This window comes from Hyaena hyaena, unplaced genomic scaffold, assembly GCF_003009895.1.
Source record: "Hyaena hyaena isolate Hyena2069 unplaced genomic scaffold, ASM300989v1 scaffold_71, whole genome shotgun sequence".
Classification (NCBI taxonomy): Eukaryota; Metazoa; Chordata; class Mammalia; order Carnivora; family Hyaenidae; genus Hyaena; species Hyaena hyaena.
The window spans coordinates 3629867-3646795 of record NW_024080704.1 but is presented as its reverse complement, the minus strand read 5'-3'; the positions used below and the strand labels follow the sequence as shown (position 1 = coordinate 3646795).

At 35.8% G+C, this 16929-nt stretch overlaps 1 protein-coding gene across 1 annotated transcript in view; it reads right to left on the bottom strand.

Annotated features, from left to right (window-relative positions):
- Positions 1–16929, bottom strand: part of ABCA12 (ATP binding cassette subfamily A member 12) — a 169270-nt gene that overhangs the window by 45450 nt on the left and 106891 nt on the right. The window contains exons 20-28 of the mRNA XM_039233104.1: positions 16745–16835; positions 14425–14604; positions 13543–13858; positions 10366–10480; positions 3648–3977; positions 2484–2553; positions 2261–2395; positions 1206–1361; positions 106–292 (exon numbers count right to left, since the gene is read on the bottom strand). Coding sequence (XP_039089035.1) covers positions 106–292; positions 1206–1361; positions 2261–2395; positions 2484–2553; positions 3648–3977; positions 10366–10480; positions 13543–13858; positions 14425–14604; positions 16745–16835 — 1580 coding nt within the window. The remainder of the gene's footprint in view (positions 1–105; positions 293–1205; positions 1362–2260; positions 2396–2483; positions 2554–3647; positions 3978–10365; positions 10481–13542; positions 13859–14424; positions 14605–16744; positions 16836–16929) is intronic.

Here is a 16929-nt window from a genome sequence, read left to right as displayed (position 1 = left end):
ATCTTAATCCATCTGGGAGATGTAATAACTTTATTCTTTATGAAAGAAATGAGGAAATATTAAGTAATATACTTGCATGACAATAAGTGTTAAAAAGTAACATACATTGTAGTAGTTTTCCCAGCTCCATTGGGCCCCAGCAATGAAGTAATATGTCCTTCATAGAAGTTCAGATTGAGGTTATCAACAGCAATTTTTGAGCCATAGATCTTTGTGACCCCATGCAGGGCAACCCCAACTGTGAGATCCTTAGGTTCAGGCTCAATGTTGGAAGGAAACATGAACTCAGGACCTGAAAGGAAATCAAGAGAAGAATTATAAGCTCACAAAGAAGGAAAATGCAGCTCAAGATAGACTTGTCCTTAATTAAAAACTTATGACTGTAACAACACAGACCTCTAAGTAAAAATAATTCTGGGAACAAATGATCTATTATAGTCTTTGGCCTTCTTCTCACTTGGTTAAAGAATGAATGAGGTGGGGAACCATATTCTCCAAGGTTCATAGCACAGTTCTCTGTCAGAATAGGTGGTCCTAGAATAACTATCATAAAAATGAATTCTCCTTGATTCAACAGATCTCAAATATTCAAAAGGTGGTCTAAGTCTTCTGATCAGACAGGATGATATCAACTGATGGAAAAAAATGTCTACAAGATGTGATTTTATGGTGACAAGGCCAGTTCAGATCTGTGATTTATAGAATCCAGTTTATTGGTTACTATCTACAGCTCCTTTAGGAACCACAAATAGACCATGGATATGGGTGGTCCTTACATTGTAAAGATGGCACTACTCGTCCAATGTCAGTAAGTCATGAGCTTTAACAGTTTGTTCAGCGTTGGTGATGGGTTTTGCTAAATTATCTTACTTGTAACTTGGTTACTCTTTTTGACTAGTGACAGATGGTTGGAGTTAGGGGTGTAAACTGTGGCCAAGGAACAAAATTTTTCTCTGTGTGAACCTAACTGGACCACAAAGGGATCTACAATCTTGGCCTAATTAGCGCCATATGCTAACCAACTGAGCTAATGAGCCCAGAAAAAGCCACAATTTAATCTCCATAAGAGTCTAAACACATATGTGTGGACATATTCATCCATGACTAAAAGGATTATAATTTTACCATTTAGAAAAACATAATTAAAATCACTAGTCATGTAAATTTTTATATCACTTCTGTCATAATACTTGTTGTTGACCTACTTGTCTTACTGGCAGATGGGTTGGTGTTCTGCATCATGATGTTAGTAAACATAAGGCCATTGCTTTTCTCATGCTTCATGTCTGTACATCCTAGTCGCTCCTTCCAGTAGGAAGGGAGGACTGGAAAATACCATGGAGCTGCCATGCCATAGGTACCTATGATAAAAATGCATTAGGAAGAGTAAATATTAGGTGATTAACATTAAGCATCAGAAGCTAATCAACAGAACATTATTATACATGGTTCAGAAAGTATTTTCTTTTTTTTGTTATCTATATCAAATTAAGTCATAGTCTCAGTTTCCAATGTAAAGCAAAAAAAAAAAAATAGCCTCTCTTTGTCTTTAAAAAAAATAATTTCACTGAGGTATAATTACATACCATAAAATTTACTCATCATAGTAAGTGTAGACGTAGATGATTTTTAGTAAATATATGAAGTTGTGCAAACATCACCACAATCTATGGATTATTCAAATATCCTATAGCTTCAAAAAGTGTTATCCTGCCCATGTACGGATAACTCCTGGTCCCACCCCAAGTTCTAGACAATCACTGACTTGCTTTCTGTCTCTACACATTTGTCTTTTATAGGAATTTTATGTAAATGGAACAATACTCTTTTGTTCTAGAACACCAGGAAATGCACAAATATCAGTAAGGCTGAATGGAAAAGCTCCCAAGCATGTTAAAAGTGATGACGACTTGAGACCTAGGATAGGAGATCCAACTAGTGTTTTCCATTAGAATTTGGTAAATCCTCCTTAGAGTTAGGAGACTTGGTTTTTTCTTTATCCCGTCTCATGTGCCCATCTGGAAAGGCTGGATTCCATGCTTCTTAATTCACTCCATCCTTTAAAGGAACATCAGAGAAGGAATTCACCAGTACATTATCTCATCCTGGAAAATTCTGGTTAGTTTTGGGATTTAAGTTTGTAGTGTTTTTTTTTTGTTTTTGAGACTATATATGGCACATCAAATATTAGAAAATATATATTAGCTGATGTATAAGTATGAAAACTATAAAAATATATCTGTAGGAAGTATGTTCATACCTGGAAACACATTCCTGACATACCAAGCAATAAGAAAATAAATGAAAGAGTCAGCTAGGATTAGACAGCAGAGCCAGCCAAAGGAGGTGGTGTCATCCTGAACCGGGGAACTGTACATATTTTCCCACTGAAGACCTAAAAAGTAAACACATGTATTTATTCTTCTGTGAGATGTATTGCAGTTGTGAATGATAAAATCTAGTTTTAAAGGAAGTGAGCCTACCGATGCCCTGCTCCTCATATCTTGCAATGTATTGACTTGCATAACTGAATGCTGTTGGGGACAGCAGACTCTGTGAAGAAATGAAACAGCAGTGATAGTTCTTATAAGTTTTGTGCAAGAGGGATCTAAACATACTTAAATTTTTGGGTACTTATATAGATTAAATTGACACTAACTCCCTAAGCATACTTAAAAATGCAGGGGTCCTTTACCAAGCACGCCTACCACTCTGAAGAAAGAGGAGAGGGAACAGCAGAAAACAAAGCAGGTAAATTATAACTTGGAAAACGTTTGTCAAAAATCCAAAACATATATCTGAACTTAGTAAATGTTGCTCAGAAATTTATAAAATAGGTAATTACAGGGTAATGCAATGTTAGGACTGAAACCAAATCACCTGTTAGGAGCCAGGAGATATTTTCAATTCATACATTGATTACAGGTAACAGAAGTACTATAAATTACAATATACATAAATATGAACTGATTGAATACTTACAGTGCAACAAATTACAAATTTAATGTTGCTTTAACCCAAAGTAGTCAATATTAAATGGAAGTTATTTAACACTTTCTATTTCCATAAACACCAAAGTTTCAATATGACTCTCAAAGAGATTTATTTTTCTGTTTTCCCAATTTCAAACTATTCTTAATAATTTCATTGTAATTCTTAAATTAATCCAATACTTTTAAATTGAAAAGGCAAAGAAGAATTCAAAATTGATTATATGCTGTCAGTGCATTTGTATTTATGTCTATAAGTTATATTGTATGTTACAAAAACCATGAAAATTATTCACATATGAGAATAATTCCAGTAATAAAAGCTTTAAGATACTTAAGGAGTTGGACCAGAAAAGAAGTCAGAATTTGCGATGATCTTTAAAATGATTATTTTTAAAAGATTATTCTTTCTTCAGAAATTATTTCTTAACAGCATTACATACTATGGTTTTAAAAACTGTGGGGGAAAGTTTCATTTTGTCTTCTGCTTGTACAGTACTCAATGATATAGAAATAAATATTAGAACAGTTAAGCGTATTTTGCAATCACAGAACTTTTCAATTTAGATAAATGAACTTGGAGTTTGAGAGTCTAAAAACATAAAAAGAACCAATTCTTATCACACACTAGCCATTCAGTTGTGACAGTTGACTCACCATGAATACTTTTACTACATAACTCAACTCATCCTCAACTGTAATCAGAACAATAAAAGGGAAAAAGGCAATGATGTAGATGAGGCTTCCAATAAGGGCTGCAATGTTGGTGTTGTTGAAGAAGACGCTGATAAGATAGCTCATGGCAATGACTGAGAAGCTGTAGTCCGAAAAATACAGGAACAAAATGAACCCATTTGTTTTAGGAAGAATATTGCCAAACTTCAGTATAATGATGAGGATGATGATGGTAACCAGTAAAAATCCAACACTCTCTATAAGCCAGGCAAAAAAGTGGCTGCAGGAGTCCACACCCATCATCTTCATGTACTGTGAAAAGGAAAAAGCATTAGCTACTTTTTGAGCTGATATTCATTCAAATAGCAATTATTTGTGCACCATGCCAAAATACCCATGAGACTCTTCATATATATGGAACTAGGCATCTTAATGATTTTCATAAGTCAAAGATTTCTCCATGCTTGCTATGTACAATTAATATGACCATTTATATCGGCCCAATTTAAATTACATGCTTTCAGAGTTTCCCAATATAATGGATGATTTGGATGGTAAGGTTCTTTTTTTTTTCCAATTTCATTTTATATCTGATATCTAACTGATGTACCCAGATTAAATTAATTTAGAATAGATTATCAAAATTTATGGTGTCTTCTGCAGAATTTTACAACATGAATTTGATATTTGTGCAGGCATGAATATTTCAAGCAGGTGGAAATACATAGTTTATTTCAAATTCAGTGTAGGGACTGAGATAGGACAACTCCATTAAAAAAATCTAAACATGGATGGACGGCACAATCAGCATTCAGGCTCTTGAGAGAAATAGAATGAACCTGATTCCTAAGATTTAAAACATGGAAACATTGAAGGGAGACTTTCTGCCTTTTGGCATAGCTTCCCCATCCTTAAGATCACTGGTCGTCTAGGTCAGGTCTGTCATCTTTGTCTGCCAAAAAGACATTCATGCACCCAAAATGAACTCATGTATTTGAGATTTATTCTCTCTCAATTTAGATTCCTTAATAACTCAGTGACATCCCTAGAGGCCAAGGCATTCCACCAAGGTAGAAAAACAGATGAGCATGATATGTTTGAGCATTAACTCAAAGGGATTCTGAAAGCTCTAAAGCCCCCTGGATCTTGGCTGTCTCAAATTTGGTGACATGTTGCACTTTGTGGGAACCTGCATACCCTGGTTCCTAGTTTTAACAATACATGATTAATGCTAAGCTTATGAATCAACAGTCCATTTTTTAAAAAAAGAACAAAAGAAATGCTCCACTAAAGCTTTATAATCTAGTATTTCAGGTAAAATCAAGGATTTTCAATGTCCTCTTTCTTTAAACCTAACTTGTCTAGGAAAAGAAAAAGGAATGTTGCTGAATCTTTTACTCTACACGCAAAATAGTGAATTTTACTTTCTGCCTTTGTAACTTATCACATTTTGATAACTCTGCTGCTCCACTTGTTGCCATGGAAACAGCTACCTGACTGCCAACAGTCTAAGCTGTGGGCCTTAAGCTAATCACCACTGAGAAAAAAGCCTGTGACTTTTTCTCTTAACTTTGCCCTCTTCTTCACCCTCCCCCCTCCTTACTGCTTCCCTCCTCGCAGACCCTCCTGCCCTTTGCAGTAAAGATTTAACTTATGTTTCCAGAGGAATGGAAGTGTGGGTCAAAGTAAAAAAAAAAAAAAAAAAAATCAGCATGGAGCGAAGATGTACTATGGAAGGTTTCCTTCATTTACTACGTATCTCATTGAAAACAAAATTACATTTCGGTGTGAAAAAATACCTCAGAGGTTTTATTTTCGAAATATTTTCTCTGTACCCCAACCCATTTGAGAAAATTACTATGTTATGTATTTGATGACTGCATTTCAGAGACACTTGCCTGTTCCATTATGATTATGATATGTTAGCTCTTTCATTTGCCTTTCTTATTTGTATTTTGAGGTTTTACTGAGTTTATAATTAACTGGGGAGTTATGGGACCCATACAACTACTCTAGAGCTGATATCCACCACCTAATTTCATGTGACCTATGTGAGAAATATTTTTCCCCAATAGCAATGTATATTAGTAGGAGACAATGTCAATATATTTCACAAAGTGAATATAAAATATCTAGGACATGAAATAAAGCTGACTTTGGTGTGTGTAAATATGTTTTCCTTTCCCAACAATTGATAGCAGCAGTATAAAACATTTTTATAACTAGAGAGTTCTCCACTCATAGCCTTATTAAAAGATAATCTGGCAAACCCAAAGACCAGGACCAAAGGTGTTTATCATTGTAATTTTGAAATTTTCAATATTTGAGAACAGATTCCTATTCTCAAGAGTTGGTAAAAGTTGGAGGGTGATCACTGCTTCCTACTGAAACAGACTGAGCTAGGTGCTTCCAAAAGTGTTCACTACTTAACATTCTAGCATGAAACTTCAATGTTAAACTTCAGGATTTTGTGCCATGAGGAGAACAGCTGTTATTCATACAGAGAAAGAGCAATGAGAGCATGTAATTCATCCATAAATTATCCAGATTCACTGCCAACTTGGTTATAATAAATAAGACCAAACCTGCTGATGGAGGATGGCCCACAGAGAATGTCTGGCTATGCTTTCCTGGATGTCATTAGTTGATCCTCAGAGTGGCATATGTCAGGTGCCAGCTTTGCAATCAAAGAGTCACTTGTCTCAAGCCTTCCAAACCTGCCTGAAGCAATTCATCAGTATTTGATAACCTGTTGCTCAAGGAAAACCCTTGTACATAGTGGTCAGAGTTTGCTCCAGTGGATGGCAGAAAATAGAGAGGAGATTTGGTAAGATTTTGGGTAAATGTGTTGCCACATTCAAGAGAACCTTATGCACAGGGATTGACATTTAATGCTCTGAGGAAAAGAAATTGCAAAGACTCCTATATTTACTTGGCAGCAAAGTCTTCATTCAATTCAACAAGAATGTCAAGCACTAATTTATAAGGAATGGTAACATTTTCTACCTCAATTAAAATTTTTTTCTTAACAATAGATATTTGGATTATTGTTTTTTAGTAAGATATAAAGGGTACTGTGATCACTACTTGAAGCGTTCCAAATTCCACTACTGTGATGGATAGTGTTTATGAAGAAGGCATAAAAACTGTTTAAAGCGAAGCACCAAAGTACTAAAACCCCTTGCATAATTCTTGGTATCGTCTCTCCAGACCACAGATATTTTAGATTACCTATCTGAACTGAGCATGAACAACTCCAAAGTTTTGTCTCCAGCTGAATGTAAGCACTGAAATCCCCTTAAATGACTTAGGTTGGATTAGACAGATGAAGCTAACCCATAAATCAAGAAAATAAGGTGGAAAAGTACTTCTCTGTGTGCTGTAAATCAGTTTTTGTACAGCTTTAATATTTTAATTTTTAAAAGCAAGGAACACAGAACAAAACTGCAGGCATTTCAAAATAGTTGTGTTTTTTTTTTTTTTAAACTAGTCTTAATCTCATCGACAAACTTATTGGGCATTAATATTTGTACTAATTCCTTTAACAAGTTAAACTCACCAGAGTCGTATCATATCATATCAAGGTCAAGGATTAGTGGCTTCAATGAAATAGCAACTAACTAGGTTTTTTTGCCCAGATTTAAGAACAATTACAGAAGGAAAAAAGTACTTTTTAACCTTTTTTTATTTAATTGGAATGAGAAGGACATAGGGAATTAAAGCTTTAGTACTTAGTGAATATTAAAATGATGATATTAAAACATGATTTTGAATCTCTGGTAACCTAGGAGACTTTCCATCATCATTATCAAAAGTCCTTAAGTGTCTATACTACCAAAATAAGATAAGAGGGAAAGCAGCTATAATGTGGAACTTGAGTTCCAGTCCCAGATGGACAACTAACAAGCTGTGCAGTTTTCACCAAGTCACCTCTCACTGGGATCAGCTTCTTTATCTCTAAACAGGAAGGACATAAGATTAGAACCATGAGCAGTCAAGGAAGGCTGACCAGGAGGCATTGAGCAAGAGGCCCTCATTCAATCAATTTCTTCCATCAATTCATCTCACAAATAGATGGCATTCCTTTTGAATTTTGGACACCACTGATTTTAAGACATGCCATTATTTTTATATGGCACCAAGAAAGAAAAATCAATACCAATTCAACAATGTTACCCTATCAAATACATCCCAATTTCAGAGGTATTAAGATACAAAGAAAAAAAAGTGTTACCTTAGAATTGATAAAATATGGATAAGTGAATGCATTTCTTATTGCGGCAGTGTGAGAACCACATTCTGGAAGTATGTGCTGAATTAGGTCTAGATAGTAAGACTAAGAGTTTAAGGGATTAGGCCCAAGTAAATAAGAACTGGAAAACTCAAAGCCTGATTCTCTGATTCCAAGCTCAGTGATCTTCCACTGTATGACTGTGACCCCCCAAGATCAAGTAGTTAAATTTTGAAAGTAGATGCACGCAAAATGAAGACACAAAGCTACCAAATAGAAACCAGTTTCCCATTAAAAACTATGTCTTTCTTCAATTGGGAAAGAATTCTTCATTATGCTTTGATTTTTTTGGTGACATCTATAGATACATTAAAAAAGCACAATCTTCGAACACAAAATTATATACACATAATACATAATAATATATATAATACACACACTTATATCTACTGTGTTTCTACCACAAATTCTATCTATAAGATAGGTATTTATTTTGAAGTACAAAAGAACTCAGTATCTATCACAATTTTCTACTTTACAGTTTTCCTTTAATCTGTGAAGATTCACTTCTGAGTACCAGGAAACTGAAAGAGAAATGTAAGGTAGGGGCTCCAACGAAAATTCTGGTTTAGGACATGGATTCAAGTTTCCCAAAGGACATAAAAACAAAGGACATAAAAGTGTTCATTTGAAGGGGCACAGGCACCCCAATGTTTATAGAAATGCTATCAACAATAGCCAAATTATGGAAAGAGCCCAAATGTTCACTGCCTGATGAATGGATAAAGATGTGGCACATATATATATGCCACACAATAGAAATGTGGCACACACACATGTGTATACATATATATGTGGCATATGTATATATGTATATATATACATATATATATACACACACAATAGAAAACTACTTGGCAATGAAAGAGAATGAAATCTTGCCATTTGCAACTACGTGGATGGAACTGGAGCATATTATGCTAAGTGAAAGAAGTCAGAAAAAGATATCATATGATTTCACTCATATGTGGAATTTGAGAAACTCAACAGATGAACATAGGGGAAGGGAAGGGAAAATAAGATAAAAACAGAGAGGGACACAAACGATAAGAGACTCCTAAATGCAAACTTGAGGGTTGCTAGAGGAGAGGGTAAATGAGGGGAATGAGTCAAATGGGTGACAAGCATTAGGGCACTTTTTGGGATGAGCACTAGGTGTCCTATGTAAGAGATGAATCACTGGGTTCTGCTCCTGAAGCCAAGACTACACTGTATGTTAACTAACTTGAATGAACATACACACACATACACACACACACACACACACACATACACACACACTTTCTAAATTGGAATTAAGAAACCATCACACACAGTTCTGAATACAAGGCTCAAACCAGTTGATGAGAGGCTTAGCAAATTGTAATTGAAATACAAAAAAATGCAGCTGTAAGGATCAACCAGAATTCAAATAGAAAAGGTAAGAAGTATAGGTTCAAACTCTAGAACACCCCTGGAAGCCTGATGCTGAGCTAACAAAAACACGAATCAGTAATTTGTACCTTGTAAGGAGAAATAATCAATTGCCTGGAAGCATTGGCAAAGTCAGTCTGAAAAGCACAAGTGGACTAACAAGTTACTCTAACCTCATTATTTCAGATTGTGAGCCAGGCCTTGCGATAATTACCGTGCCCCAGTTTTGAGATGTTCCTGCTTTCTTTTCACTCACTGAATGTAGGGATGGACTCATTACAGGATATGCAGATGAAATAATTTTTATTCCAATACAATCCCCAAATCACACAGCACTTTTTCACAAATTCTAAAAAGAAGTAAGCTATTTTGGATCTGGAAATAATGATGGGCAACACGCTCAAGAAGAGATCATGCTTTACATCCCAGGTCTTGTCTTTCATCATTTTATTATTAACCTAGTCAGTAACATAACATGGAATTCTTAGTCTCTATAAATCATGAGTCAGTGTAAGATAGAAGATGATTGAAGAAGACAGGGCATACTGGAAAGAGAATTTGCTTACTGAGAGCTGAAACAAGCCATCTGTCTGTCTATGACTATGTCTGTGTCTACGTCTATATATCTATATCTAAATTCATTTGGACTCATTTAGTTACCATGCCGACAATCTTCCTGCCTTACTAGTTATTACTGTTATTATTTAAACTTCCTATAGGAATTTCATGGGCAAAAATTACTCTTAGGATCATAAGTGTACTCAGATTTTACTCAGAATTTATATTTTGTTTTTTAGAAGCACTTCTTAAATGACTTCTGTGTAGTTTTTTAAAACAAAATATTGCCATATCAGCTGCCTTTATGATTCATAAAATGTTTTTCTTTTTAATTCATGAGATATGGGTCAGGCTTTCTGATTCTGTATAGACATGATGAAAATCATAGTAATTATTATACTAGATTTTATTCATAATAAGAAGAGGTTCTCGACATACCTCATGAAGCCGGAGATCTTTCTCATAAACAAGCTTTTTTACAAATGCAGCTATAAATACAACCCAGGCAACCATGAGCACAATTGGAAGAGAATAAGAGACACTGGTTAGGAAGCTGCAAAAAAACAGAAACAAAAAAAACACAAAAATTCAGTGACCCTAATAAATATCATCTGTGCAGACTGTGATATATAAGAAACACATTCCCTTTCACAGTCAAATTATAATCTTGCTTTGAAATTGAGAGTTGTCGGGGCGCCTGGGTGGCTTAGTCGGTTAAGCGTCCAACTTTCGCTTGGGTCATGATCTCGCAGTTCATGGGTTCGAGCCCCACGTCGGGCTCTGTGCTGACTGCCAGCTCAGAGCCTGGAGCCTATTTCAGAGTCTGTGACTCCCTCTCTCTCTGACCCTCCCCTGCTCATGCTGTCTCTCTCTCTCTCTCTCCTAGAAATAAATAAAAATATATTTTAAAAAAAAAGAAATTGAGAGTTGTCATTAATATTATTCCTTTATTTATGAAGTGTGAAGCTGACTTAACAGTAAGCCCTTGATTTTCTTGCTATAATGTTGCAAAAGTAAAAAAAGTCTCTGGATTGTTGGATAAAATTACCATATTGTTGAGAGTGTGTTTGAGTATGTCCTGTCTAGGAAAATAATTATTACATAGATATAATTTCAGGGCTCAAAACCCTTCTGTCTAAACTAACTTCTTATCTAAAAGGCAGATTTAAAATTAGATGATGATTGGTTTATCTAGCTAAAAGCTATATCATCCCAAATTACTGTATTTATCTACTCTTTGGATGCTCATAGTTATTATTAAGCTAAATTCCCCAACACGAAATAAAATAAAACTCAAAGCATTCAATTTAAAACGTAAACAAAGAAGTTGGATTCCTCAAAATAATGCTCCAGGAGATGTTTCATAAACAGTATAGAAATGTCTTTTCTGATAATGTGTTAAACTAGGCAGTCACTGGAAGACTTCATTAGGCTCCACGTATATTCCTCTGTGGGCTGCCCATGATACCAGAAAGTTCTAATGCACTGTTTCTCAAAGTTAACCATGGATCACAGTCACCTGAAGGGCTTACTAAACCATGGATTTCTGAGCCTCGCCCTTCTGATCTATTATATCTGGGGTGGGATAAGGAATTTGCATTTTAAACAATCTCCCAGCTAATGTTGATGTTGCTGGTCCAGGGACCATACTTTGAGAATAATGCTCTGACATTACTCACCTTTCTATGGGCAAATGAGTAGTCTTCAATGAGGGGAACTCTAAATTGATCTACTTTCTGTAGTAGGCTGCACTGACATTTTCACTTAGAGAAAGACACCAAGGCGATTCCCCTTTTAATCTATAAGGCTAAGGGATTATCTTCAAGTTCCTCATATAAAATGCAAATATTAATGGAACATGAAATCACCATCATTCATGATCACTTTAGCATCAGAGGTGTATTACCATCAAAGATATGAGGGGTGTTTTTTTTTTGTTGTTGTTGTTGTTTGTTTCATTCTGTGTGTATGTGTTGTTTGTTTGTTTTGGCAAGAAGAAGAGTGAGAGAGGGGACCATATCCATTTTTTTTTGGTTCCTGGGAAACTGTCTGGCATGGGGTAGGCACTTAAACAATATTTTTTGAATGAATTTTCTCTTGGTTCAGGTCCAGCCCTAATGGTGTTTCTGGCTTTAGAATTAGGCTAAGGCCCTCATTCATTAATAACAAATTCCCTATAATGTTTCTTCCAGTGATGGTGTATTTTAAGATTCGTTTGGTTTAGGTTTGGTTTAATATAAAAAAGAAAATGCTGGTCTCCTAATCGAAAGACCACTGAGTTACCAGCTATACAACTTTAGACACATTACTTATGCTTTCTGGATTTCAGTTTTTTTCATCAGGAAAATATGGTTGATGATACCTGATCTCATTTACCTTAGTATTGAGGTTGTTGGGTGAACAGAGGAAATAATGTATGTGAAAGCACTTTGTATGCAATAAAGAGTGGACATGTATATGTAAGATAGTATGACCACACTCCCAATGAAGAATGCAGATTACAGTTACTTTTATTCTTAAAAAGAAAATCCATGTACCCACGATCCTAGGTACCAACATTTACAAGAGGGGAAAATGAGCAGTAAAATAGATAAGAAGAAATGTTCTTTTAATTGAACCCCCAGGTCTTCATTATTCATGTAAGCCGATGCAGTTCATACACAGTTCGGGCTGCAGAGAACTGACTGGCCTCCACAATAAGCAGCTAACCTTGACAACCCACTGGTGGAAGCCTCATCTGTCTCCCTGGATTGTTGCTGCACAAAGGGCTGTATCACCTCATTTTATCTACAGCTCTTGAAGCAGCCAAAGTAGATAGATGCATTGATAGAGGGGGAAAAATGTCCTGAACCATCTAAATTGTATATAAAGTGCAGCAACTGGGCTAACAAGTGTAATTTCATTAAAGTAATATTCAGCCTCAAGCTTTTATGTAGGAGGATGAGGCTGACTGTCAGCATGGAGGAGCCAGCCAGTGCTACCCGACTGGCAGACTTCTTGAACATCCAAATTCAATTGTCTAAAACATGATCTGTATATTTTTTGTTCATTTAGCAAACCATTTTAGATAAGGATTTCTAGCAAGTGGACTGCCAGTACATAACATAACATAGTGTTAGATAGCATAACATTTATCTTAGAGGGTTAATCAGTGATGGGCTCTATCAACATTTTCCCTAAAATTGGCCATGGACTCATAGATTTTTAATAAAATTGGAGATTTGGAAGAAAGGTTAAGATTGTCTTGCTTAACCCCCTCCTTTCACTAGAGAAAGGGAAGAACAATAGAGAGTGGGTGGCATCAAAACCTTGCAGTGATACACTCAAGTCTGTAGTCTAAGTCTCCTAATTCAAGGACCATAGTCCTTGGGAAGCTAAGGGTTATGATGAAGAAAACTAGAATCCTTTGGTAAGAACTGTACCATCATGTTGGTAACAATGAGCAGCTATAGTGGGGCTGTGCCCTGTACCGTGGACCCTCTCCTGGAAGCAAGCATTTGACAAAAATGTGGTGAAAGAGATCTCTTTCACTTGATACATGTAAATGAATAAGTAGAAATGAATTTTCAAAAAAGTGGCTGACTATCCAAAAGGGCTAGAGCCACAGAGACTTACTTGTCTTTCATGTAGCAGGGATATGGAATTGCTTGGACCTGGACTGCTATTTCCTGGGAGTTCCTTCCAGTCTGCAATTCAACAACTGCTCTCTCAATACTATCCTGTAAGTAAACAAAAGCCCTGCCATAGATCTGGTTATGTGATGGAGAGTTGTGTGGGCCTGGGGCCCAAATCTTGGTCCTTATGCTTCTTGTGGTCTGAGCGGTCTTGAGACTCATGCGGATGGTGTATTTTATGACAGGAGGAAGAGAGACATTTTCAGAGTCATAGCCTCTATGCAGGCTTCTGTTAGAAGGAAGCTTAAAAATAACACCTAAAAATAAAAAGGAAACAATAGCAGAAAGGTTATTTTATGGTTGATATTATTCATTGTTTGGAGGGTACACTTAGGGGGCATCCAAACAGGCAATTGAGTTTGTAATGTGACAGTAAGTTCAGACTTCTAATTTACAGGATAGATGGCTAATTGGAAGTGACAACCTCAGAGGTTCAAAGAAGGGGTTTGAGAGTATAATTACAAACTAAGTGGCCAGATTAAATAGATCACTCTAACCCACTTACTAAAATTAAAACACACATATACACACACAATAAGATGAATAATCTTGACTGATTTTGAAGATGGACTCAACTTCACCCTGTAACTATGTAATCCATTTCAGTCTTAACTCTAACCACGCCAACAAAATTACACATTTGTTGAAGTCTCTGCAGACAATATCATTGGTTTACTACATGAAAGATTCTCATTTCTAAGGACATCAGAGGGGACAGTGACCCCCAGACTACTTTTCTGAGTTCTGGATGAAAGGGGTGAGGGAAGAATTTGGCCAATTTTAGTACAAAGAGAAGCTCAAACTCTAGTAGAATGACACTTACTTCCAAAGAGTTCATTGCTTTTGTAAAGCCTTTTGGCCTCTCTCTCCATTTCATCTATGCTTTTTGCTGCCTGAATACGATCATATAATACACAGGAGGAAATATTTACTGTCAGGGAGGATAGTGTGTTGAGATGATCAATGAGGTCAATGCTGTTTTCTAATTTCAGCCTTAAAATATCTAAAAAAAAGCAAAACGAAACAGACAAAACACATATGATAATGTTGTATTATAAGTTTCTAATAGTACTGAGACAAAATACTGACTTTTTTGGTAAGTAATAATCATTATACTAGATTACGAATAACACGGAGTTGTAGAATTTGGTCTAAAAATACCTAGTAATAAAAATAGCTAATAGCACCTAGGAAAATGTGTCCAGTTGTGCAAATATTCACTGAAGAGAATGCTGAACTAGTACTGATGAGTAGATCCAAGTTCTAAGAATGGTACAAGCCAATTTAAAAGTACATTCTACTACAATTTAAGTAACCAATAACTAAAGGTGAATAATTAAAAATATATATCTACATCTTCCTATGTAGTCAGGAAGAAAACTAGTGATAAAAGTTTTGATAAACAGAAACACTAACTTTGTTCAGGGAATGTGAACATAAGAACTTAAACATAGGAAAATCTATGTAGAGTGTGTAGAACAAATAAACTATATCATTTAATAAGTGGTGCTACAGAATCATTTCTTAGGAGACTGTGAGAACCTATGCCATGCAGTTAACAACTTTCTAAAACTGATTTAAAACCTTATGTGAGTTATGTCTATTGATATCTGTATTAATCTAGACAAAATGATCAAGTTTTTATTTTAGGTAATTACTTTGGAAGAAAGAGGATTTAATTGCTCTTCAATTTCATGATTCTTTATGAGGAAATCAACCGAGACAAAGGGTAAATATGAAGTTGCAAGTTAATAAATCACTAGGCCAATTAAATTTTCACTGACTTGATCGTCATGAATACCAAGAATGCTGTATCATAAATCCCTCCTCACAGAACCAAAGCATGACTCTTCCATACTCCAACGTAAGACTTAATTTCTCACAGAGGGCAACGTCTTAAATGCATTTCTCATTAGAATTTAAAGTGAAATGGTTTCCTGGATATAGACATCGGTGGGGGAGGGGTAAAACTGTGGTTGAACAGTGGCCTCCAGCGGCCACTGGAAATCAACACAACACCAAGGATTCCTTAGAAATGCTGGCAGGCAGGATCAGAGTAGCTATGAGGTCAGTGCCCCATCCCCAATTCAAACTGTATAAACTCTCAGGTACTAAGTTACATACACAATTACACAAACATCAAGTTCTACTGCTACATTCATTTTAGTCTCATTTTAAATTCTAGAACTCCTGTCCTATATTAGGAAGATAAAATTTATAGAACTTTGTAGTATATTCCTGATATTTTGATCAAATGGTTTCTTACCCAATTGATACTTTTAGAGAATAAATCCACTAATATCTTTCTTTAATCAAACTCAGTCAACTATCATAAAGTGCATACAATTATATACAATACAGATGTGAGCCTAATTCCTCCCTACTGATTTTACAGACTATGTCACTTCTGTCCAGGAGCACCAAGGAGGAGGGGCACTTGCTCTACTGCAGCCAAATTCAGATGCTCTCAATCCCTTCCTCATACTTGTGGTTGCATAGCAACAGTGAATCAGACACAGACTGAATTAGATGTCTTGCATCCCTTAGGTTGAAGGTGGGGATGTGGCAGAGGGAATGCATAAGTTCAGACAGCTTCCTTTGATCCTCTTTCGCTGTTCCTTTTAAATGACCATGAGAAGAAGATCCAACCTTGAATACTGATTTAAGTTTATTTTCTTTTGAGTCTCTTCATTGCCTTTGTTTTGCTTTTGCTAACTCAATAATTTCTTCCAGTTACATTCTGGGTTAGTCAAAGTGATACTGAGGCCAGCAGAGATAAAATGTTAAATGTAGCTGGAAATATTTCATCTTCCTTTGTCCTTAAGGACTTGCTTTTCATCAAGTTGAAAAAAAAAGTCCTCTTACCTCTAGCAACCTACTAACTGACCAATGATTGTAGGAATACATGAAGTATATAATTGTTGAAACTAACTGCAGACACTGGGTATGTGAGTAGTTGTTATTATCTGTAATTATAAGACGATCTGGGGAAAGGACAGGTAGGTATGTCCAGGATTTTACTGTTCTTAGAATAACTAGCTAAAACTCAAATGCAGAAGAAAATAAAAAGTTTTCAAATGCAACCATGCTTTTCACATTCCTGACATGACTGGTGAATACAAGTTTTGTGAATCTGGACTTACCGAGTTCATCGATCTGTTTCAATAGTTCAACGGCATCGAGTCCCACAGAGAATTTCACAAAAACTTGCACAAAGGGGTTCCTTAGAGTATTCTAACAAATAATAATTGGGAATCAGTTTCAATACAAGAAAACATGTTTAATCATCATCTGTCTAACAGCACCTACAGTGAAATAAAGTAACAAC